This window comes from Elgaria multicarinata, chromosome 8, assembly GCF_023053635.1.
Source record: "Elgaria multicarinata webbii isolate HBS135686 ecotype San Diego chromosome 8, rElgMul1.1.pri, whole genome shotgun sequence".
NCBI classification, from domain to species: domain Eukaryota; kingdom Metazoa; phylum Chordata; class Lepidosauria; order Squamata; family Anguidae; genus Elgaria; species Elgaria multicarinata.
The window spans coordinates 109,309,073-109,335,281 of NC_086178.1; the positions used below are offsets into that span (position 1 = coordinate 109,309,073).

The window sequence follows — 26,209 nt, forward strand, 5'->3', positions numbered from 1 at the left end:
TAAGCTGCATTAATATATATGTCCTAAAGAGGCTATTTTCCCACCACCGCCAATTTTCCCAGAGACGACTGGTGAAGTCACTTGAAGATCTGTGCTCACAATATGACTTGACTGTCAGGAGTTCTACTGGTGACATTATACAGTTCATTTATGGAGGGGATGGTTTAGATCCCGCAGCCATGGAAGGGAAAGATGAACCCCTGGAGTTCAAGCGTGTCCTGGATAACATCAGGGTAAGTAGTATAGGGTATCTCTTCAAATTGGTATAGTCTTCAATATGCTATATAAGAGGCTTGAAGGAAATCCTGACCTTGGATTTTAATGACTGGCTCTTCCACTCATTATTCTAGTATCTGTAGATTAAATGTGCTACTGAATTCTTAATCTTGCAAAGCTTGATCTAACATCTGTTCTGTAACAGTGCTCCCAAAGATTCTGTAATATTTCTAAAGGCTGTGCTTGAGAACTTAGAAGGAACTGTGTAAACTATTTTTGCTTTTAATAGTAGAATTTGTAAAAGACATGTGAGCTACATCCATTTGAAAGCGTATTGAATTGTCTGAAGAAATTAAATGTAAAATGCCCATGTAATTTACCTGTATACTACTTTGTTGCTTAAGGCAGTGTATCCTAGCCGAAGTGAGCCAGCACTTAGTAAAAATGAATTGGTGTTAACTGCTGAATCCATCATGAAGAAGAATGAATTCCTTTGCTGTCAGGACAGCTTCCTACAGGTGATGCTTTTACTTATATTCCTTTTTCACACCACCATTGTTCCCTTATAAAAGGAACTCTTTTTCAGCAAACCTTCCTATTTTATATTTGATTTGCACCATATCAGTCATTCAACAGACAGATTTTGAGTTAAAGTAGAGATCACTCACCTCAATCTCCATGCACTGGCTTCTGAGGAGTTGTTTATATATGCCCGTTTGATACTAATGAGGTTCATAAACTTACTTCCAAAGCAGCACAGTCTTTTAAAGATAACCCAGCACTCCGTCACTTTGGTGTTCTATAGCTAGCATATTGTTGATGCTCAATAGCAGAGAAGTAAGGATATTGTGCTATGTTCCTATGGGTCCTTTGTTCTTTGGGTTTATTTTAATAACAGTAAAAAATAAATCTGTATTTCCTATTTATTTTGAAGGCCTTAACTGAAACAGGTTTTGCAACATATAATGAGGTAATTGTAGTGTGTGTGTGTGTGTGTGTGTGTGTGTGTGTGTATAGACCTTTAAAATGGTGGTCTGCTGGAGCTGAACCCTCCTTGTAAGACTTTTTAAGCCCTGGTCGAGGTGTTCATTGGTGCTGGCACTCAGTTCGCCTAGTGCAGCCTTCCTCAACCTGGGGCGCTCCAGATGTGTTGGACTGCATCTCCCAGCTGGCTGGGGCATTCTGGGAGTTGTAGTCCAACACATCTGGAGTGCCCCAGGTTGAGGAAGGCTGGCCTAGTGGATAACATCTTGTAAAGGCTAAATACTGCATTCCAAGTTCCAGTTCTCTTCCCATATCTGGAAGGCAGTCTCAAAATATTGGATGGCACCTCCTCCTGGTCAAAAGACTGGGATTAGCTCCTGACCAGGAGGAAGAGTTCCCTGATTTACCAGACCAGCTCTAGCTTTGGGGTCTTTTATGCCAGTTCAGCCCTATTCTGATCACAGATTAAAGAACATCATCAGTACTTCATGAAACCTAACCATCATCTAGAACAGTTGATGGTTGCTGAAAATTGTAATTTTAGGGTATGCCCAGAAGTTGACTGAATTGCCCAAACTGGTTAATAGAATCCACAAAACCACAGCATCTGGAATAGCTAATGGGATGGCCATCCATACCTGCTGGATCTCAGGGTGATCAAACATGACTCAACTTTGCCAGGGATATTGGGGCTATTCTGAATTTTAAAAGGCTGAATACATATCTGTGAAACAGGCATTTCAATATGGAAATCCTGAAATCATTCTAGAGCCATCTCCCAATTGATTGTGACCTCCATAGACTTGTCAAAGGCCCACCTACAGATACCTGTTGTGGCCAACCACCAGAGATTTGTCACATTTGCCTACAGCAGTAGGCACTACCTGTACAGGACACACCTTTTCAGTTTAACTTATGCCCCAAAGGCCCTGTCAAATGTCCTGTGCTACTGCCCAGTGCTATGGAGGAACATGGCTTTGTGATCAACTGGGGAAAGTTCCCTTATCGTGCAACAATGAATCAGTTGCCTAGGAGTGTTCATAGATACCTTATGGGGTCACATGACTTGACAGGAAAGATGATGATGTTTCTAGCTCCTGATGATTCTAGACTCTTGGTAGCTTAGTTCAGGTCCTGTACTCAGCCACTACAGAAATTCCAGGTGACCTTCCAGTATTGCATTTCAGTACTATCCAGAGTCAGTGGGCATGCTGTTCTGAGACCATACAGTATGATCACAACAGATGCTAGCCTCTTTGGATGGAGAGCTTTTGGGCTTAGAGCCGGGGTTCTTAACCGGTGGGGTATGCCTCCCCAGGGGAGGTTTGGACTGACTCCAGGGGAGGTGTGAGTAGCCTCTCAACTATAAATTGTTTCTTTTACAAATACATAGCAGCGCAGCTTGGACCAACCTGATTTCTTTCTACTAATCTTGGGAGCTACATTTATTTATTTATTTATTTATTTATTTATTGCATTTTTATACCGCCCAATAGCCGAAGCTCTCTGGGCGGTTCACAAAAATTAAAACCACAAAAAACATCCAACAGGTTAAAAACACAATTACGAAATACCGTATAAAAAGCACAACCAGGATAAAACCACACAGCAAAGTTGATTATAAGATTAAAATACAGAATTAAAACAGTAAAATTTAAATTTAAGTTAAAATTAAGTGTTAAAATACTGAGAGAATAAAAAGGTCTTCAGCTGGCGACGAAAGCAGTACAGTGTAGGCGCCAGGCGGACCTCTCTGGGGAGCTCGTTCCACAACCGGGGTGCCACAGCGGAGAAAACCCTCCTCCTGGTAGCCACCTGCCTCACTTCCTTTGGCAGGGGCTCACGGAGAAGGGCCCCTGTGGATGATCTTAAGGTCCGGGTAGGTACATATGGGAGGAGGCGTTCCTTCAGATAACCTGGCCCCAAACCGTTTAGGGCTTTAAATGTCAATACCAGCACTTTGAATCGGGCCCGGACCTGGACTGGCAGTCAATGAAGCTGGGAAAGGACTGGCGTAATGTGAACTCGCCAGCCAGTCCCTGTTAGTAAACGGGCTGCCCTGTTTTGTACCAGCTGAAGCTTCCGGACCGTTTTCAAAGGCAGCCCCACGTATAACGCATTGCAGTAATCCAAGCGAGAGGTTATCAGAGCATGGATAACTGTAGCTAGGCTATCTCTGTCCAGATAAGGGCGTAGTTGGTATATCAACCTAAGCTGATAAAAGGTGCTCTTTGCCACTGAGTTCACCTGTGCCTCAAGTGACAGTTCTGGATCCAAGAGCACCCCCAAACTATGGACCCGATCCTTTAGGGAGAGTGCAACGCCGTCCAGGACAGGGCAAACATCACCTCGCCGGACAGATGAACCACCCGCTAACAGTACCTCCGTCTTGTCTGGATTGAGTCTCAGTTTGTTAGCCCTCATCCAGTCCATTACCGTGCCCAGGCACTGGTTCAGAACAGTCACTGCCTCACCTGGGTTTGATGAAAAGGAAAGGTAGAGCTGGGTATCATCCACATATTGATGACACCTCAGTCCACATCTCCGGATAACTGGAGCTACATTGTAGCTCTTTTGTATACCACGTGCGTTATCGTAGTTATCATTACCTGCTACACATGCGTTAGCGGTCGCGAAGAACTATCAATCTTTCAAGGTAAGGACTGTTTTGTTCTAAGTCACTTTTTCCGGTTTATTGCAAAAAGTAAATAAATAAATAAATTTGCATTTCTATACCGCCCAATAGCCGAAGCTATTGTGGGTTTGAAATCCTTTCACATTTAATTTGGACTCTATGGATGATGCTGATATGCAAAAAGATGGCCTTATTGAGTTGCAGAGCAAAGCCTTGGTCAAGCAAAATGTCTTCAATCAAAATCTTGATAAATTTTGGTGCTCTCAAATGGCTGCAAATCCTGTTCTGGCAAAGAAAGCTATTTCATCATTAATTCCATTTCCAACCACCTATCTGTGTGAATCTGGATTTTCAACTCTTGTCAGCATAAAAAACAAAGCTAGAAATTGGTTGGATGCCAGAGTGTCCCTCGAATAACTACTCTTGCTAAGCACAAACAGCAACAGCGATCACATTGAAGTTATTTTGAAATTATCCTTTTATGTGTGTAGCTATTAGAAATACTTTCTTTAAATACAGGTTTTATTTCCACAAAACTGTTCATTGCTTGCGTTTGTGTTCATTTCATTGAATATGCATTTTTTTAGTCCAGAGACAGAACTAAAAAATGCAAACTTGTCCTGCCTAAGCCTAAATTTTGAGCCGTTAACACATGGGAGACGTGGGTCATAAGATTTTTCACAAGGGAGGTGTGACACCGAAAAGGTTAAGAACCACTGGCTTAGAGGAGGTGGTCCAAGGAAGAAGCTATCCCAGATGTGGAGATTTGTACTCTTCATCATTTCTCCAGAGGGCAATTTCCCTTTGGCATGTGTCTCTCCTCTCCCCGCCCTACAAGCTGCAGAGGCGAAAGAGATCATAGAAACCAGACATCTGCTCCTCTTTGCTACAAAGTGAGCACTAGCCTCATTAAGCATACAAATTAGGGTTAAGATAAATAGCAGCCACCAGCTACAAAAGTCCTGCTCTGCACATTCTCTTTGGCACTCCCCTGCAAAAAACACAGATGCTTTGCCAGTGTTGCTAGCTTTTGTGCGAATGTTAAATGGAAGTAAATAATGAAGTTTTTTTCTCCAACTCCAATCCAAAACCTAATTGCGTGAGTCCCCCTCCCCCAAACTCCTTTAAAATTTTATGTCTCGAGTGGTGTTTTTGGATTGCTGTTACCTATCTAACTGCTTTTTGGCAATTCAAATAACAGGAGTCTCATATGGGGATTAAACATGACATGAGTGCATATTGACTGTATTATGGATCACCCTTAAAAAATCTCCAGCGGTTGTTTATGCATTACAAGCTTTTGGGCCCAGATTTTAGTGGGGGTTGGAGTGCCTGGATATTAACCAGGGTTATTGTGCAAGTCGTAGTGAGTTTTGTTTGTATCTGTCGCCTTTTAGGAACTAATTTAAACTTGATCTTCTGTTTGTTGGAGCGATGTAATGCTCTTCAGTTGTTCATTAGATTAAAATAAGTAGACATTTTATTGCCCATTCCTTTGACACTGACCTGGTTTTGATGACATGGCAACCATTGCACCCACAGGCACCATGTTCCATTCCCTCCTTCGGGGTTGTTGTGTTTGTGAACCCAGCATATGTGTGTTATGTGGAGGTTAAACACCCTTCGCATAACCCATGATTTGTTCTAGGGTTATGTAAGGGTTTTTTAAGCATTGCATAACCCATGCTCACCAGGTTTGCATGATGACAACAACCCCTGAGCGGGGTGGGTGGATGTTGGATATTCAAAATATCAAAATATCGGCAATTCTGTGAGACTCATCTATCACCTGACACCACCCACCTCTGGTAAGTCAGCTTGTTAATCACCCATATGTGTGATGCACAGAGACCACGAAGAAGAAAGACAGGTTGCTTACTTATAACTGTAGTTCTTCGAGTGGTCATCTGTGCAGCCACACAACCCTCCCACCGTCCCCACTATGGTGTCATTATTTTTTGATCACCTGGTGGTTCTCCTCAGTGAGACTGTTTAGGCGGTTTCAGGAACTGAGGGGATTAGGCGGGAACCCCTGAGCATGCTCAGTGGACGGTGGGGGAGGGGTTCCCGCCTAAAACGTTTTCAGCTAGAGAAGTTTCTGGAGCTGGCCCTGCGCAGGCGCAGAGCCCATATGTGTGACTGCACAGATGACCACTCGAAGAACTACAGTTACAGGTAAGCAACCTGTCTTTCTTCATCGTGGTCTCTGTGCATCACACACGGGCTCTGCGCCTGCGCGAAACCCGGCCTTGGGAATTTTCCATAGCTAAAAACGTTTTTAGGCGGGAACCCTCCCCCTCTGTACTGCACATGCGTTGGAGGGTTCCCGCCCAAACCCTCAGTTCTCCTTCAGCCATCATTGCGACTGCCTCATCGGGAACTTCTCTTCAATAGAATCTGTAGCTAAAGACTTTTCTTTTCCTCTTTCTTGACAGTACTCTTCACCTTTTTCTCCAACTTTTCGTCTCTCATTCACTAAAAAAATAAATTTAAAAAATGTATATATATATATTCATTTTCTTGCTACCCCTTTTTTCAACCTAATTTGTATGGCCCTCAGAGCACCCTTCAAAAAATGTGTCCATTGCGGGACCAAGCTGCTCCCCTCAGACAGGCATAGTTTTTGTGTCCTTTGCCTCAGGGGGGCACAAAAGGTGGAGATGTGCCCAAATTGCCAAGCCTTCTCTAGACAGACGAGAAGGCACCAGACGGATAAATTGCGGGCTGAGTTGTGGAAAAGGGCGCTGGCAGCAGTGGATACGCCGGGATCCACCATGGCTGACACGCCACCACCTGCTGTGCCTTCTACATGGTGGGGTGTCCATGTCATGCAGACCAGCCCCTTGATTCAGCACAGGATTTCCATCCGTTTAGTCTGAAAAATGTAATACCGAATGTAATACCTACAATTTGGTATTAAATTGTTGTTAGTAGTGGAGTTCACTACTGCATTGGTTTCAAAAACGCTTAGCTTTTGGCAGGGAGGGGGTTAAGTGTTTGAGTGCCCATTTTTGTATAACTAAGGCAAAAATAGTCATAAGGATAGTTGTGCTAGATATGGCCTCCTCAAAAAGAACCTATATCATAACCCAAATTGGCTATAAAAACATATGAGCCACAGGCCAAAGGTCCATCTCGTCTAGCGTCCTGCTTCCCATTGTGGCCAATTGGATGCTTCAAGGAGGGCTTGCAGGTGGTAGTCCTATGGTGTTGCTCCCAGGAACAGATTTCCGTGGCCTGCTGCTTGAGAACCTTGAAGTTGTATATAGCCATTGTAGCTATTGGGCATTGAAGGACCCTTTTCAAAACCATCTAAGCTAGTGGGCATCACCACTTTGTGGCAAAGAATTGCACATATTAAATATATGTTGTGTGAAGAAGTACTTTTTTTAAAATCTGTCCTGAATATACTCGCAAGCAATTTTCTTGAATGGCTCACAAGTTGTATTTGATTGGAAGATTCACACACACCCCAGATTTCCCCCACCCCACTAGCTCCACTGACTGTTCTGCACCTGCTCATTTCATTCTATTAATGCAGGCTCTTGGATCTCAGAATGTTAGAGATAGCATATGAGAAGAATTCCAGAATCCCCCTTTCACACACACACCCAAAGAAAAAACTTTGCGAGGTGTATATAAAGGCAGAGAACTTCCCAAGAGGCTAGTGGAGAGAACAGCTGTAGTCATTTTACTTCTCCTTGGCAGGTAGTTCTTTCAAGTTTGCATTTGAACTTCTTTCCAAAAGCCATATGAAGTTGGCTATTGTAACATGAAGTGCATTCTTTGAGAGAACCTTTTTACTTTTTTTACTACCAGATGTGTAAGCTAATGGTGTCTGAACATGAGGCACGGCTCTAAAACATGTGTTCTTTGTTGCAGGAAATTAAAAAATTCATCAAAAATATGTCTGAAAAGATCAAGAAAACCAGGGACAAGTATGGCATTAATGACAATGGCACAACAGAGGTAATCTATTTCATAGGTTCTGCAGTGATTGCATACCCTGCCTGTAGCAGATGAAAATAGGGGTTTTCTTTCTGTTCACTTGTAACAAATCCTTACTCTCACTTCAAAGTTCATTGTCAAAGGGCTTCCTACCCCCACCGTGCTTACATTACAGGCTGCTGTAGCAACCTATCCTACACTGATTTCTGAAACAGAATGATTTGAAATAGAACACAACAGTTTTGTTTTTTAAATTAAGAATCTTTAAACTTCCAGTAGATCTGGTTGTACTTTGGAACAGTTGCAGCTTGAACATAAGCCCTATTCGGGTATTCAAAAGAATCTCCCGCACAAGCAGAAACTGGGGCTGCACCACATAGTCCCTGCCCCGATCTGATGTGCGTTGCGTACACTTCACCCGCTGTCTTGAGTATACAGCGTGAACATCAGCAGAGGGGGAAGCCTCCTCCCTGCAGAAGGTTGTGCTGTACACATCGATGGTGTGGGGAGGGAGGCGCTCCATAATGCATGTGATTTCGCCACTTGTATGCTCAGGTAAGAGATTTTTGAATGCCCAAATAGGACATTATTCAATTACTGTCTTGGTTATTAGAGAAGTGGCGCTGATCTGTGTCTCTCACTTTTTTTTTTACTGTGCAGATGCTTATACTACATGCATGTGGCACTCTGAACTTGTATAATATATGTGTATGCATTAGAGTTCAATCCTTCAGTGATTTTAACTTTTAGAAATCTGGGGGAGTTAACTGAAAGCTGAAGACTTCGCAAAAGCTGAACACACACAAAAATTTAAAGGCATCCCTGACATCTTCCCAAAACTTAAAATGGGTACAGTGATTTTCCAGGGCCATCAGGTACCAGAAAACTGTGACTGCCTCTGGAAAGCAGAGGTAAATGGACCGGATATAATAGACAACACTATAGCGCTGCGTAATTTGCACCACACCAGGAAAGGCATCCAACCTGGTCTCAAGGCCTTTCTTTGACCTCAACAAGTTATGACCATTGTAAATGTACATGTCTTAATGGAACTTAAATTTGTGTCAACATTCAATTTGTTTAAAGAATTCTGTCTTAGACTAGAGGAGCAGACATTTAGGAAAGGGATGGGCAACATTTTCATCCCTGAGGGCAGCATATGCTGTTGGGTGGTGGTTTGGGAGCTTTGCACACACACACACACGTCCAGACGTGTGTGCACTGCACACACATACATAGAGCAGAGCAGTGATAATTGTTGAATAAATTCCTAATAGTTCTGGGTCTTTATCGTTTTAGCCGTATGTTTTATATCAATTGGACCGGATTACTCCAACCCAGCTGGAGAAGTTTCTAGAGATCTGTAGAGAGAAGTATATGAGGTATGAAGTTTTTCTTTAAGTAAGAATGAACCTACTTTGATTTGATTCAGTCAAGTCTGATATATAACTAGGTGACAAAGTGGTAGAAAACAGTTGTTTTTCCCAGGCAGGAATTAAAGTTGGAAGCTGAAAGTAACTTGGAACCAAAGTTTATTTTTTTCTCCCAACTGTTTGTCACAATATTAAATAAAAAAGAAAAATAGAAATGTCTTTGCATTGTATTTACATTCATGACAATAATTTCTCTCAAATGTATATCATGAAGTTGTTTATCTACCCTTGTACATAGTTTAATTTCTTGCATAATTGCCGTTCCCTAAACCTTAAAATCCAGTAATCTTTTGTACATGCAATATTTGTATAGGCCAAAAGCGCACATTTTAGCTGCTGTAACAAAGTAAATTATAAATTCAAGCCCCACAGATTTTTTTTTGTAATACTAGTGGATCTAAGGGTAATGGGTAACAGCACAGTTCTTGAATCTTTTAATTTTTGGATGCTTCAATTAGATTTAACAGTAAGTATTAAACTTTGCATTACAGTGTAAGGATGTGAATTCTTTTGTCTCTTGAAGTGCTTATTACCTTTTAGTACAGCCTTCCTCAACCTGGGGCGCTCCAGATGTGTTGGACTGCATCTCCCAGAATGCCCCAGCCTGCTGGGGCATTCTGGGAGTTGTAGTCCAACACATCTGGAGCGCCCCAGGTTGAGGAAGGCTGTTCTAGTAGGTCGTATTAAACTCCAAAGTATCCAAATTAGAATGAATGGATAAAACAAAAGATGTATAATTTGTAAATTAGGCTGTGGCTCAGGTTCTTCAACGATGGAAAGCCAACTAGTAATAATAGGCTATGAAGTGGAAGTACTGTGAGGCTTTTTGTTTCTCATTTATTCATTTGTTACATTTCTGTTCTGCCCAACAGCCAAAGCTCTCTGTGTGGCTCAAAACATGATAAAACATAATATGGAAACTTTAACATACTAAAATGTAAAACTGTTTTAAACCGTTAAAAACAATTAACAAAAAGGACTACCAGGACCTGGTGGTGGTGTGGTGTGTGTGTGTGTGTGTGTTTTTAAAAAAATACCCAATAAGAAGCCCCATCAGGTACCATCAAATGCCTGGGAGTAGAGGAAAGTCTTAATTTGGTGCCAAAGTGATGGCAATTTTGGTGCCACGCAGACCTCACTGGGGAGAGCATTCTAGAATCAGGGGCCCCTTTCCCTTGCTGGGGGCAGATCATCTTAATAGGGACCCCACCCTTGCAGAAGGTGAAAGCTCCCATAAGTCTAAACCTCAACAGGAGGTGATCTGATCATGACATAGAGTCAAAATCCCCCACCTTCAGATCACTAGCTCTGTGGCCCACTGGGAAAAAAAAGTTAGTGTGTGCCCTACAACATGTGTCAGGCCGATGACATGTTGGGACTGTCCCATGGTTGTCATGGAAGCCATGAAATCCTGAGCCACCTCAAGCAAGGAACCAGCAGTCTGGAGGACCTCAGCATCACATGCCAGACCAGCTCTGCCAGTTCTGGTAGGGAGATCTCAGGTCTGTGGGATGGGCAGTATACCAACAGCATCCCCTATCGGTCGCATTGGCTCAACACAAGATGCTAACACTCCAGACAGGGAGCCTATCAAGTCATTTAGATCAGGGGTACCCATCAGGGCCTATTAGGAACCGGGCCGCATTCTCACCAGCAGACCTGGTGCTGGTAGGCAGCAGCCAGCAGGCAGCTTGGTCTGAGCCGGCTGCCCCCCCCCCCCCCCCCCCCGGTCCATGGAAAAATTGTCTCCCATGAATCCGGTCCCAAAAAGGTTGGGGACTGCTGATTTAGATATCTTAGTATGAGAAGTAGAATAGGAATACTCTTTTTAAAAAAGCTTCATGTTCTTTCCATTCATTTTATGTTTTAAATTTTTATACCTAAGACATTATGGATGATTTCCATCAGATAACAAGTCTTTAGAAGAGACACTCAAGTGCCTGGAGGGTTATTTTCAGCGGCCTTCCATGAGAAAAATGGCCTTAGGTGGTTCTGATGAAGTAATGAAATGGAATATAATTTGAAGATCTCTTTATTTAAGACCCAGTGCACAATTGGAAGCCAGTGTATACATGCAGTTTACATAAGAGTTTTTTGCTACATCATGTGTATTGTATGTCTTTTATATATTATTATTTATTATTATTACATTTATATACCGCCCCATAGTATTGCACTGTTACATTCTAATAGTAATACTACCCCTCTCACTTGTTACAGGTTGAAATTGACTGTCTGTGGTTTTCTTAAATTTTTATTCCATCTTTTAGCCCACAGAAATATCAGCGGTAAAGAGTAGCAGCACTCAAATCATAGAAAAATGCAAGCAGTATAGAAACAGTAGCTGTGGAAAAGGGATGGTGTTTTTGAGCTGCTTGAGGCAGCAGTCACTGCTGAAACTAAGCAGTCTGGATCTGGTCAGTGTCTTGATGGGAGACCACCTGGGAAATGCCTACTTATATCGAATTGCTTGAGCTCCCTGGAGCGAGAACATAGACATAATAAAAACAGCTCACATATCCACCACCAATACTTGGCAGCTATATTAGAGTTCAGAGTTTCATGTCCTGTTTGCTCCCCAATGAGATCAGGAACAAAACCCTACTTGCTTGTTTAGAGAGTCTACCTATAGAACATTAAGAACATAAGAAGTGCCACACTGGATCAGACCAAGGGTCCGTCTAGTCCAGCACTCTGTTCACACTGTGGCCAAGGATGAACGAGCAGGACATGGTGCAGCAGCACCCTCCCACCCATGTTCCCCAGCAACTGGTGCACACAGGCTTCCTGCCTCGAATACTGGAGATAGCACACAACCATCTGGGCTAGTAGCCATGGATAGCCTTCGCCTCCAGGAATTTATCCAACCCCCTTTTAAAGCCATCCAAATTGGTGGCCATCTCTACATCTTGTGGTAGTGAGTTCCATAATTTAACTATGCACTGTGTGAAGAAGTACTTCCTTTTATTTTTCCTGGATCTCCCACCAATCAGCTTCATGGGATGGCCCCAGGTTCTAGTATTTTGAGAGAGGGAGAAAAATCTCTCCCTCTCCGCATTCTTGACACCATGCATAATTTTGTACACCTCTATCATGTCTCCCCTTAGTCTCCTTTTTTCCAAGCTAAACAATCCCAGCTGTTGTAACCTTCCCTCATAGGGGAGATGCTCCAGCCCCTTAATCATTTTAGTTGCCCTTTCCTGCACTTTTCCCACCTCTACAAAATCTTTTCTTAGGTGTGGTGACCAGAACTATACAAAGTATTCTAAGCGTTGTGGCACCATAGATTTGTATAAGGGCAGTCTGATACTGACCGTTTTATTCTCAATTTGGCTTCTTTACAGCAGCCGCACACATTTTCATTGAGCTGTCCACCACAATCCCAAGATCTTTCTTGTTTGGTCACCGCCAGCTCAGATCCCATTAGGTTATACTTGAAGTTGGGGTGTTTTCCCCCAACGTGCATCACCTTACACTTGCTTACATTGAACCTCATCTGCCATTTGGATGCCCACTCTCCCAGCTTGGAGAGATCCCTTTGGAGCTCTTCACAATCCCTTAAATAATTTGGTGTTGTCACAAACTTGGCCACTTCACTGCTCACTCCTAATTCCAGATCATTTATGAACAAGTTGAAAAGAATTGGTCCCAATACCGATCCCTGTGGGACCCCACTATTTACTTCCTTCCATCGAGAGAATTGATCATTTATTCCTACTCTGCTTTCTGTTCTTTAACCAGTTACTGATCCGTAAGAGGACCTCGCTTCTTATTCCATGACTACTAACTTTATTCAGGAGTCTTTGGTGGGGGACTTTATCAAAAGCCTTTTGGAAGTCCAAGTAAACAATGTCCACCGGATCACCCCTGTCTACATGTTTGTTGACACTCTCAAAGAATTCTAATAGATTAGTGAGACAGGGCCTTTGCGGAAGCCATGTTGATTCTTCTTTAGCATTAAGAAACATCTTAACGCTCATTTTCAGCATTTGCAGCAGCATCTGCCAAGGCTGCTGCTGGTAATATTTAAAAATACAATTTGGGGTGAGTTAATACTTGTATGTAAAATCACCCCAAACATGACTTTTGAAGGAGGAAGGCAGTATCCCTCTGCAACCCTTATGTGGAAGAGGTCTAGGGGGGTGGGGGTTCATTGAAAATTTTCTGTTTCAGCATTGATGATTGAGAATTTGCCTTAATTTCTGCCCAGACTTTATCCTGGTTCTGGCATTGATTTTTGGAATGCTGAGGCTTTTTTATTATTATTACTGAAGAGGACAGTACTAGTCTTGAGGCTGTTTCTGCTCTGAGTTGATTTGCTTTTATGTAGAGAAGCTCCATAATATGCCGTAGGATTCTTTCCCTGGGATTTAACTAAGGGTGACAGCTGTCCTCTGCTCTGCTACTTTCTTTGTTGCATAAGGTCTCTTGCTAAGCAAATTGTTGCTATGACTCTGTGCATCTTGGAGGCCTAGCTTTACCCTGTGTGCTATACGTGGATGTTTAATAAATGGTATTTAAAATATTTTTTTTAATACTGACCTCCTTGGCTGAGATCACTTAGCCTGTGCATAAGAAAAAGTCGGTGACGATGAGTATCATGTTTATTTTGGTATTTGTATTGATGTTGGTCCAGTGCCCTTGGCAGGAGCACCAGCTGAATCCCACCTGCCAAATTAACCCGTCCATGTTATAAGAGGCACCTCTGTGTATCATTTGACTTATAGCCTGGGTACTTCCAGCATGCACTTTCTTTGTTTTGTTGCAGTTTGTTAAATTGTTGGTTTATTTTTTATTAAAGGCTGAAATGATTCCACCATGTCTGGAAAGCCTTTGAAAGCATTTCAGTATAGAGCAATTATAAGGGAGACCCTGATATACCATTCCCATTTATATCCATAACCTCATCATTACAACCTATCCAGACAACCTATCCAGAAGGATACCATGGTCGATGGTATCGAAGGCCGCTGAGAGGTCCAAGAGAACCAACAGGGTCGCACTCCCCCTGTCTCTCTCCCGGCAGAGGTCATCCCACAGGGCGACCAAGGCAGTTTCCGTTCCATTAATGTGATGGATGGGCTTGATGAAGTGATACCAGTTTCCCAGTGTCTGGTTTAAAGTCACTTAACATGAGTCTTAAATCACCACGTTTAGTAATCTGGAGTCGATTTCTTTGCTTGGAGAGAAGTAGGCAGACCACACTAAAACCACATTCCACCAAATATGATGTTGGAAATGCAACCAGGAGCTTCTGAACCACTCTCCATAGTGCAAGATAGCGGGGCACACCAAGCAGGGTACGTGTCTTCATTGGCGTTTTGGTGCTTTTGAAACATTTCAATTCACCGTTAAAAGGACTCTTCTTAAACGGTATTAATACATGTGTGGATTCTTCCTCTATATGGCTTGGGACCAAACTACCTTCTCCCATAAAAATGTCCCTGGGTCTTAAGACCTTCTGGAGAGGTGTTTCTCGGAAAAGACCACCTTGAGCGCCCCCTTGCCGCCCCTTTGCCTCTTAGCGCCCCCCTGCCACCCCCTTGCCTCTTTATGCCCCCCTATGCAATCCCACCCACCCCAAGGGGGCAATACCACCCACTTTGGGAACCACTGGCTTAGCAGAAGGAGCAAGCCACGCTGCAGGAGAGAGAGAAGGGGATGATGGGCCTGCTTTGACTCATTTGTATTCTATATTTCTTGGGTTAGTCTCTTTTATTTTTTTCATTTGAATAGAAAAGGTGGGATATAAGTTCAATAATCAGCAGTGCCCCCCTTGTACTGCCAGCGTATGCAGAAGTAGAAAACAAAAATTTGTTGCGCACATTGGAATCCTCTGCATGGATTCTTCTCCTGTGAGCAACTGGATCCATCTGACACAACAGGATTCGCAATATACAGTATGAAATGCATCACGTGAAAAAAGGAAGATGTTATTCAGAGAAAACAAAGCTAAAACGAGTACGTGTATAAAGCCATCATTATATTTCTTTTAAGCCTTTGGCCATTTCATCCTAAATCCAGCAACAGTCAGAACAAGCAAATGATTCTGTAATCTTCATTCAAACAGCAGCACCCAGGAATTTTTTTCTCTTCTCCCAGGCATTTAACAGCATTAAACAACGCTAAGTTTGTATTTTAACGGACCCCAGAACTATTGTTTTTAAATGGATACTGTTGTTTTTATACTATTGTTCTTATGTTTTTGATGGTTTAAAATTTTGTATACTTTTTTTTTAATGTTTACTGTTTTTAACTTTTGTAAACTGCCCAGAGAGCTTCAGCTATGGGGCGGTATCTAAATGTAATAAATAAATAATAAATATATTAGCCGACAATGTTCCCTGTTCCCATTTTGATAGTTACACACCTTATCAGTTACTTTTACCGAAAAGTTGTTGTTAATGGATGATAATCTTTATAAGCCTGTTTTAATTGAGCCTTGCTACATGAATAAGCTTTCCTGCGAAATAGAATTGGGGTGGGGTGGGGGGGGCAGGTCCTGTGAGGTGCTAGCCACTGAGGCTGGTGAGGAAATGGTTTCAGGCGGATGCATGGGAGGGCGTGCTGGTTCTGTAGGAGCACAGGTGGAAAAACAGACTTCTATTTCCTGACTATCTCAACTTTGATTTATTAAATTTAAGTTTCTGGCCGTTACGTAATATATCCTTGAAATTGTGTTGTTGAAGGTATATTCTCAGAATAAAAAAAGTTGGCCAAAGATTTCCAGCAGTTGAGGGATGGAGCTTTTTGGCCCCACACAGCTACCTGTCCTTCATTAGGTCTAGATCAGCTGCTGGGGCATTCTGGGAGTTGTAGTCCAACACCTCTGGAGCGCCCCAGGTTGAGGAAGGCTGGTCTAGATGAAGCATAAGAAATTAATCCAAATGATAAACATTATATATTAGATCATGCGAAATAAGAAAAGCTATGCATATGCTTTTTTTGCAGAATCAATGTAAACAGGCTTTGAAATTCAGCTGCTCTTGGTGCACAATTTTGACTTTTATTCCAAGTATACATAGCCCCAGCTATAATTTTTAATAAGCATTTTTTATGATAGCCTCAAACGAATAATGCTTGCATAGTGCAGCACTGAGTCGTTTTGTTTTTTATTCAGTAGAGCAATTGTGAATCTTGGTCCTTAGAGAGCTGTGTTCTGTTACAGCTCAGCCATGATGGCCTGAGTGGACTTGTAGATGTGAAATGAATAAAAACAAGGGTCTCCTTGGTTTACATCTTAGGGCACAGATGGAGCCTGGCTCTGCAGTGGGCGCTCTGTGTGCTCAGAGCATTGGTGAGCCTGGCACACAGATGACTCTGAAAACTTTCCATTTTGCTGGTGTTGCCTCAATGAACATCACACTAGGAGTGCCGAGGATCAAAGAGATCATCAATGCCTCCAAAGCAATCAGGTACTGTAACTAGGGGCATGTCTACACCATACTTTTGATCGTCCCTAGATTGTCATGACGCACAGGGGATCGGGGGGGGGGGGGCAAGCAGGGACAACCCCTTCATTTTCCTGGAATAACCGAGACCTCAGTGATCCTGATTTTGCCCGTGGTCCAAGACCACACCGAGGACCACAGGTGGTGCGGTGCCCGCTCCCGGCTTCCCCCTTCCTCCCCACAAGTAGCGGGGCTCTTAAAATGGGCACAGAGTTGCACGGGGGCAGTCCATGCCCATCGGGGGTGGGGGTGGGGAACAGTTCAAGGGGTTGGGGGGTTGTTTTGTTTTTATCTTTCAGGAGCTGGAGCCCAATTGTACAGCCGGCTCCTCTTAGTTAAAAATAAATTAATTAAAAGATGGTGGTCGTGACGTCCCTCTTTCCTTCTGGGACATCGCGCTGCCGTCTAGATGCTGGGGGAGGATAGCGGAAGCAGGTAAGTCCGCGATCCTCCCTCCCTCTACACCCTTAGGTGTACATGAGCCCTAGATCTATTACCAAAGAATGGTGAATTGGATTGCAAAGGGTGTCAGGATGCTCTAGGTGAGTTCAAACAATCACAGCAAGGGAGGGCAACCATTGCAGCTGCTCCCCGCTGTGAGCACAGCCTTCCTCACTGCACCGCAGGTTGGCGTGTTGTCTGAACCCACCGCACAGTGCAGCAGGAGGAACCATAGCCACCCTACTACCTCTACTACATGCCGTAGGTTTTAGGGTGGGTGCAGCGCCCTTTCCCTGGCACTGTGCACCGGGTTCGGACTTGCAGGGGAAAATACAAATGGCGGTCGCACATGCAGCCCATGTGAGGAGCAGCAACGATGGTGGCTTCCCTCACCGCGATTGTCTGAACCCAGTCTCGCTCTCTTTTTAATAAGTAGAAGTCATGTCTCCTAAGCCAGATAAAAGTGCAAAGACTTAAGTCACTGTGTGCCATTTACCATGTCAGTCTAAGATGGCAAAAGAAGAGAAAAGTGGGTAGCAGAAATGACCAAGCTAACCGAATACGCTCATCTAAGAGACGGAAGTCTAAAAACTGCTTGTTTTTCCAATGCTTGGCACCCTTTCATTGTCTATATGAGAGACAGATACAATTTAGACATCAATAGATATAACTTTCTCCTTGTTATAGCTTGACCAAAGGGGGAAGCTCCCTATAACCTCTGTGGTCAGCACCACATTATACCTTTGTTAATTGTAAAATCTATTGATGTTGAACACTATTGCGGCGTTTCTGTTATTAATTTTGAAAGGAATTCTCAATTTTTTCGTTGCTCTTATTTAAAGATCTGCTATTAGATGCCAATGAACGATGTAAAAACTTTGATTTGTTTGCGATGAACTCCTGTAGTCAAACTCTAGCAATACCCTAGTTGATGACTGTTCCAAGCCGTTGTGTTTCGTTTGGATTCTGGATATGAAACTTTTGATGTATAATTTATGAATGCCCAAATGTATATATTAAAATTAATAATAATAATAATAATAATAATAATAATAATAATAATAATAAGGGTTGATTCAGTAGCTGATTCTATTAAAATTAATAGACCCCAAAGTTGGTTGGTGAAAATGTGAGCAGAATCAAGTTTTTCAATTTGAAAGAGTAACCTTAATTTGTGTTTATTACTGTTACCCTGCTCCAAAAAGCCATTGTGCTGAGCAGAGAATAGCATGAATAGCAGATCCAAAAGGTCAAGGGTGTAATCCTATACACTTACTTGGAAGTAAGCCCCATTGAATTTAGTAACTTCTGAGTAAACATGCATAGGATTACACTGTAAAAGCATTGTAGGTACATTTGCCTGGCACTGTATGACTGTATTTTCCTTAATCTGGTTGTTTACTCTCATGTATGGTCTACTTCTGGAACTGGGTGGAACAAACTATACAATCTGTTATAATATCTTTTACTGCGACCTTTAAAAAAGAGTTTGTGTTACGTCCTTCCAGCTTCAGACAAGACTGAGAGTATCTCTTAAACTCTGTGATTGGTTTCAGATTCTTCTTACTGAAAACTGGTGATTTTAAGTACCCTGCTGCTTAATCCCAGAGCACATAATTACAGACATGCAATTTATATGTGCTTTTTAGATTTTAAGCATGCGGGCAGCATATGTTGTTGTTTTCTACCATTCTTAGGTGCTGTATAGACTATAGATATTATTTAATGATGTGCATATAAAGACAGTGAGCTGCTCAACATTTCACACCTGTGCCTTTGCTGCTTATGTGTAGTACACCGATCATCACAGCACACCTTGACATGGATGATGATCCAGACTTTGCCCGCTTGGTTAAAGGAAGAATAGAGAAGACACTACTAGGAGAGGTAGACCGTGCCTTACTATTGTTTGATACACAATATTTCAAATTCTGTTCTGTGTCATTGCTGTAATATGTATCCCATTATGGCCATTCTCACATTTCTTTATCTGGGTTTTGTGACCTGCAGATTTCAGAGTATATTGAAGAAGTTTTCCTTCCAGATGATTGCTTTATTCTTGTCAAGCTTTCATTAGAACGGATTAGACTGCTGAGGCTGGAGGTGAGTGTGTCCGTTTTCCATTTCCTTTTTGCCCAAAGAGTGCGATCACGTCTACTCTGAATTCACCAAATGGTTATCCTGTAGTTAGTTCTGTTATAACTAAGGATGTACTAAATCCTCTAGATAAATGCTAGTCAGATGCTTTTGAAATGAGGTGTTAGAGGAAAATTCTGAGAGTGCCTTGGACTGCAAGAAGATCAAACCAGTCCATACTCCAAGAAATAAAGCCAGACTGCTCACTTGAGGGAATGGCATTAAAGGCAAAACTGAAGTACTTTGGCCACATAATGAGAAGACAGGACACCCTGGAGAAGATGCTGATGCTAGGGAAAGTGGAAGGCAAAAGGAAGGGGGGCCGACCAAGGGCAAGATGGATGGATGATATTCTGGAGGTGACAGACTTGACCCTGGGGGAGCTAGGGGTGGCAACGGCTGACAGAAAGCTCTGGTGTGGGCTGGTCCATGAAGTCACGAAGAGTCAGAAGCGACTGAACGAATAAAAACAACAACAAAATTCTTAAATATTTCTCCTGAGGATGAATGTGCAAATTTGCTTGAATTTTGCTTTAGGTGATTTTTATTTTTTTGTGGCAACTCTTAATTACAGTGGCTTGGATTCAGTCAATGGGTCTTAAGTTCATCATAACTAAAGTCTATTGATTTTAATGGGTCTATTCTAAGTATGACTAGATCTTGATCTAACCCAGTGTGCTCAGCGCTTCTATGACAGCATTGTAGCCTTTGCCATTAATTGGCTGATCAGTGATGATGTCACAAAGAAGCTGAGCAACAAAGGGAAGCTTGAGAAATGAGAGCTTGGGCTGGGGGAAGTAGAGAGAGGAGAGGAGAGAAAGGGGTTGTTTAGGAAAGGTGACTTTTGAAAAGGGTGAACAGAGAAAGCAGGGGGCCCAAGGAGGAAAAGGGAGGAAAGAGGTAGTTGAAGAAGGGCCGCATCTTAAATGTTAATGCTTGGACAGGATGTTGTGGGAGAAGGCGCTCCTTAAAGTATCTGGGCCCCAAGCCTGTTAGGACTTTGAAGGTAAGCACCACGGTCTTCAATTGGGTTTGAATTGATACCTTACGTATTCACATAAACCATCTAATCTTGACTTGGAGCTGCTATGCAAACATTACGAATGGTACAAAATTCTGATGTTCTCGTGAGCAAGCAATTACTGGAGTGATTTGCAGTGATCTCTTTTTAGGCCTTGTAAAACTAAGGTTCTCTCAAACTCAGTTGATATATCAGTGTTGATTCCTTTAGGATCCTCACCCCATCCATCTCTGCTGCAGCTGCTGCAAGATGGCTTCTGCTCTTCTCTCTTCCCCCATTCTTTCGGTATATTTCTCTTCCCACTACATTTTTCCAGCTAAATCAGGCAACTGGGAGAAGTGAGCAGATGCAAAACATAATGCAGTTTTACCTCCTTCCCGTAGTGGAGTGTAGTTTTCATCTGGTGGTGATGATGATGATGGGGAAATGGAGTCATAGGAAAACAGAAGCATATGTTATACAAGTCCAGAGAGATCAGGGGTTTCCCTCCTTAGGAGGGGCTTTGAAGGTAAGGACAAGAAGCTTATGAAGGATCTGAGAGTGGACAGGAAGCCGGTGAAGGGCTTTAAAGAGTGGGCAGAACAAAAAGACGGTGAATAATTTGGGCAGCAGAGTGCTGGATGGATGTGAGTGGATAAAAGTGAGGTAATAAGACCAGAGTAGTCAACAGCAAGGGATGACCAAATCTTTGCTGAAGGGACGCAGAAGAAGGGCTGTATTTTTGTAATGCCGGCAAAGGAAAAGTTGCATGATTTTACAACAAAATTTATTTGGGAGGCGAAAGGGAGAGAAGCAAGGCTTCATGCCTGACTCACAGCTGAATGGTGAAGTTGTCACTGAATAAGGAGTGTGAATGAGGCAGTGAGGGCTTGGGAAGAAAGATGTGCTTTTCGGGCTGAAAATCATTTTCTAACAGGTTTCAGTCTTACGGACTTACATGAAGGGCTTTGAAGGGGAAAAAGGGGTTTAGAGCAGGGATGAGCAACTTGTGGTCCTCCAGATGTTTTGGCCTGGAACTCCCATGATCCCTCACTAGCTAGGGCAGATGGGAACTATAGGTCAAAATATCTGAAGGGCTGCAAGTTGCCCACCCCAGGTTTAGAGCCGAACTGGTATTTTGGATACCTTGTAGAATAGAAATTGTCTGCCTTCAGAACTGAACGTAGCGTCGAAAGAATTATGCAAATAACAAAGTGCTATTTTTCTGCCACAGGTTAATGCAGAGACAGTGCGGTATTCTATTTGCGTCTCAAAGCTGAGAGTGAAGCCTGGGGATGTGGCTGTCCATGGTGAGGCTGTTGTGTGTGTTACTCCCCGGGAGAACAGCAAGAGCTCAATGTACTATGTCTTGCAGTCTCTGAAGGAAGAACTACCGAAGGTAAGGATTCTTTGCCTTCAATGAGTGTTACTTGACAGTAAATAGAACTGCTCAGATACTTGCAGCAAAGCCCAGTGTTCATAGTATCTGTTGTGTTAAAAGAAGAAGCTGTATTCCTAAAAAAAAATACCTCTTGTAAAAATCCTGCCATTTAATTTCTTATGCTTCCTTTTTCTTTGGCTTGTTTTGGTTTCGGGTTTTTTACCTGAAGAACTCCTTGTGATCCGAAACATGTTGGGAATCTTGTTGGGAATATTATGTGTATATTTACAGAAGAGGGTGCTATCCTCTTATTGACTTGCAGTATTTTATACCATGATCTGTTATAACTAAGGAGGTACTAAATCCTCTAGATAAATGCTAGTCGTTGAAACTCCATTTGGTTTCCTTTAATTTCTTAAATATTTCTCCTGAGGATGAATGCACAAATTTGCTTGAATTTTGGTTTAGGAGATTTGTGTGTGTGTGTGTGTGTGTGGCAACTCTTAAAAACAATGGGTTGGATCCAGACTTAGGTATACTTAGAGTAGACCTTTGAAATCAATGGGACTTAAGATCATCATAACTAACTTAAATTCTATTGATTTTAATGGGTCTATCCTAAGTATGACTAGATCTTCATAGAATCATAGAATAGTAGAGTTGGAAGGGGCCTATAAGGCCATGGAGTCCAACCCCCTGCTCAGTGCAGGAATCCACCCTAAAGCATACCTGACAGATGGTTGTCCAGCTGCCTCTTGCACCTTGAACTAACCCAGTGTGCTCAGCGCTTTTGTGACAGCATTGTAGCCTTTGCCATTAATTGGCTGATCAATGATGATGTCACAAAGAAGCTGAGCAACAAAGAGAAGCTTGAGAAATGAGAGCTTGGGGGAAAGTAGGGGAAGGAGAGGAGAGAAAGGGGTTGTGTAGGAAAGGCGACATTTGAAAAGGGTGAACAGAGAAAGCAGAGGGCACAAGGAGGAAAAGGGAAGAAAGTCTTAGTTGAAGAAGGGCCACATCTTAAATTTTAATGCTTGGGCAGGATGCTGTTGAAGAAGGCGCTCCTTAAAGTATCTGGGCCCCAAGCCTGTTAGGACTTTGAAGGTAAGCACCACTGCCTTCAATTGGGTTTGAATTGACACCTTACGTATTCACATAAACCATCTGTGTGACTCATCTGTTCCCACTGTGTATTCTTCAGCATACAAAAAATACATACCAAGGTGAAAATTATTTATTTCGGGGTGTTTTTTTTTTTAAAAAAATCTACAACCAGCTCTTTAATCCCAACAGATTCCTGAGTGGCATCGAAAAATAAAAATAGGGTATAATAACAGTGAAATGTATCAACCTTTGTATAACAATAAGATTGAACGGTAACAATATCATAAAACTACCAAGCAGAACAAAGGCAATAAAACCAACTTTAAATGCCTGGGCAAATAAAAAAGCCTTGATCTAGTGCTGAAAGAAAACCCATAGCATTAGTGCCAGTCAAACTTCCTTAGGGAGGGTTTTCTGAAGCCAGGGTGCTGCCCCAGAACAGGCCCTCTGCTTTATATATACATAACATAACATATTGCACCAAGTGACAGTTGTTGAAGAAGGCCCTTGCCTGGAGGAGGCACTCCATATGGTATGGGGCACCCCATCTCCTTTAGAGCTTTAAAGGCACCAGTGCCTTCTACTGGGCTTGGAGGCAAACAGGCAGGCAATCTAATTAAGTATTAGGGTATATAATACGACTCCACCTGGGTAAGTCAATCAGAATTCTAGCCACTGACTTCTGAAGTAATTGAAGTTTCTGGGTTATCTTCAAGTGCAACCCCACTTACAATGCATTACAATAAGACAACTAGGAGATTACTAGGGCATGGAACATTGTAATCAAAATAGTCTGTCATAAAGTCCATCCTGGTTAGGAATCAACTTCTAATCTTACCGAGTGTGATCCATAACTTTATGGTCCTCTTTTTCCTTGACTATTTTGGCTGATTGTCTTCAGACAGATCTTTAAAATAAAGTCTTCTTAATATCCACAGGGCTCCCAAGCTTACAAGAAAGAGGGGGGGGGGGGGAACAAAAGGAGAGGTTTTTTGTATACCGCAAGTAATCATTTTACTCTCTCTCAAGAAGCATTTGTCATAGTTTCTTTTTTTTTAAGCACATCTTTTTTTTCTTTCAAACGGGAAGGTGGTTGTGCAAGGTATCCCAGAAGTGTCTCGTGCGGTCATTCATATTGATGAGCAGAGTGGGAAGGAGAAGTACAAATTGCTGGTAGAAGGTGACAACCTGCGAGCTGTCATGGCCACACATGGAGTCAAAGGAACAAGGACTACTTCTAACAACACTTATGAGGTAACCATTCAGAGGGTGGGGTGGGATGGTGAGCTGGTGTAGCAGAGCGGTTCGGAGCTAAACACGTGGAACTCCGTGGTTCTGCCATAAACTTGCTACAGGCCCTAAAGCAAGCCCCACTTTCTCAGCCTCACCCCCCTCCCATCTGCAATTCCAACATATGGATAATAATACTTAATGGTTGTTGTAAGGATTATAATAAGGTAATATAGTGAAGCACTCTGAACATTTAGGAAGTGCTCTATAAATTCTAAGTATGGTGATCATCATCACCATCAAGAAGAAGAAATATGAAACTTGTGTTTAAGAGGAGGGTGGCGATCCTGTATGAGCCAAGCCCATTTTTAAGCAAAAAGGTTTGATGATGATTGGGATGTAGGGAAAAAGAGTTGCTTAGAGAAATCCCTAGGGCCAGGCACAAGGAGAATAAATATTTTGCCGCTTCATGAAGCCACCATATCCTAATCTTCCAGGTTGAGAAGACTTTAGGCATTGAGGCTGCTCGAACCACCATTATCAACGAGATACAGTATACTATGGTAAACCATGGTATGAGCATTGACCGGAGGCATGTGATGTTGCTGTCTGACCTGATGACATACAAGGTTTGTTGAGTCTTCTTTTCACTATTGCATTGGTTTACCACCACCACGCCTGCCTTCTCCCCTCCCAAATGCAAATGAAGAGAATATTAACACGTTTCATCAGGGCCTCTTTGCTTACCTCTTTCATAGGCAGGCATGTACAAATGGGAGCCCAGTTACTGCATTGATACGTTTCTCTCAAGCCTGAATTAAGGTTTGAGCTCAACAGGCAGGGTTGAAGCCCTGCCCTGGTTCACACACCGGGGAATGAACTCTTGTTCAGGCTGCTGTTTGAGCACAACCAAAGCTAACCTGTATGATGATGCGTTGAAAAATCAACTGAGGCCGTGTCAGGCTCCTGTAGGTCACCAGATCACCCACTGAGTTGCATGCTTGTGTCCATCGCAGTCACATTTGCAGTGCACGTGAAAACACCAGGCACTAGCAATTCTTCATACGGCAGGACAGAGGGGCAGGCAGCAAGCATTAGTTCTTCCAGTACAAGGCAGGGACAAAAAAGAAACATGATGCCCTTTCTGGAGAGAGTGGGAGGGGGCTCCCAGTTGTTTGGGCTCTGCTTTCTGAGCCCTTACTTAGGAGTATTCCATTAGCTAGCTGGTTTTTTCCTCTTTTCCTTTTTTGTTCTTCCCCTCTAAAGATGTCTTCCCACCCTCCCCATTCCTGGCAGTTGTACCCATCTTCCTCCCTGGCTCCCTCCCACCCAAAAGCCGTGACAGTATGGGAAGGCCAGTCTGTCAGCTGCTGCTCTGGCAGATCCACCTTCCCTTCACCTAATAGGTTGGGAGGGATCAACCAATGCCAACTGAAGCAAGACACAGGCTCAGTTTGGACAATACATTAGTCAACTGTGGTTTTAGAACTCCATGGTGGAGTTATTACACCACTGTTGAGAAACCTGTTGTCTGGTGGGTAAACTCCATACAGCAGTGGAGTTTTTTAAAAAAAACACTCCACACAGAATATCCATGCTGTGCAGAGGAGAGTTCCTGCACAACCATTGTGTTGCATGTTGTGTGGCAGGCTCCGTGGCGTTTTCTGTTGTGTGGAGTTGATTTTTCCCACTGGCTACAGAATTCTCTGGCAAGAGCAGCAGAAAGGAGGGAGTGCCACTCTAGGAGAGCCGCTGGGATTGGTTTATTGTATCAGTGGCTGATGGGATACCATCGGGAGGACTGGGGGAGGAGAGAGGGCGGAGGAACTGTCAATCTTCTGGATGGATTTTACTCAACTCCACGGTAGCCCACAATCACACAGCGGTGGATGTAGAACCTGTGTGTGGAGTACCCCCTAAAAACTCAACCGTTGGGTGGAGTTTTCACACTGTGTTGACTAACGTGTTGTCCGAACTGAGTCGCAGCTACATTTCCCTGCCCCTGCTTTAGCCCACAGCCTGGGAAAAGGAAGCTGGCGCTCAGTGCACAATGCCACTTGCTGGCCATGACCTAGGGAATGAGAAAAGGGACGCTGGCTCCATGTGTGCATGTCTCAGTGAAGAAGGATAAATCATGGTCATAGAACTATAGAATAGTAGAGTTGGAAGGGGCCTAAAGGCCATTGAATCCAACCCCCTGCTCAATGCAGGAATGTATAGGTGGCATGCCCTCTCCAGATGTTGCAAGAA

The 26,209-nt window shown here is 43.0% G+C and overlaps 1 protein-coding gene across 1 annotated transcript in view; it reads left to right on the forward strand.

Moving 5' to 3' along the window:
* POLR3A (RNA polymerase III subunit A) overlaps positions 1-26,209 on the forward strand; it is a 75,806-nt gene that overhangs the window by 40,324 nt on the left and 9,273 nt on the right. Inside the window, exons 20-29 of the mRNA XM_063133173.1 lie at positions 63-233; positions 621-734; positions 7,718-7,804; positions 9,083-9,165; positions 16,461-16,631; positions 18,902-18,995; positions 19,119-19,211; positions 21,479-21,643; positions 23,819-23,983; positions 24,457-24,588. Of these exons, the coding sequence (XP_062989243.1) occupies positions 63-233; positions 621-734; positions 7,718-7,804; positions 9,083-9,165; positions 16,461-16,631; positions 18,902-18,995; positions 19,119-19,211; positions 21,479-21,643; positions 23,819-23,983; positions 24,457-24,588 (1,275 nt within the window). The remainder of the gene's footprint in view (positions 1-62; positions 234-620; positions 735-7,717; positions 7,805-9,082; positions 9,166-16,460; positions 16,632-18,901; positions 18,996-19,118; positions 19,212-21,478; positions 21,644-23,818; positions 23,984-24,456; positions 24,589-26,209) is intronic.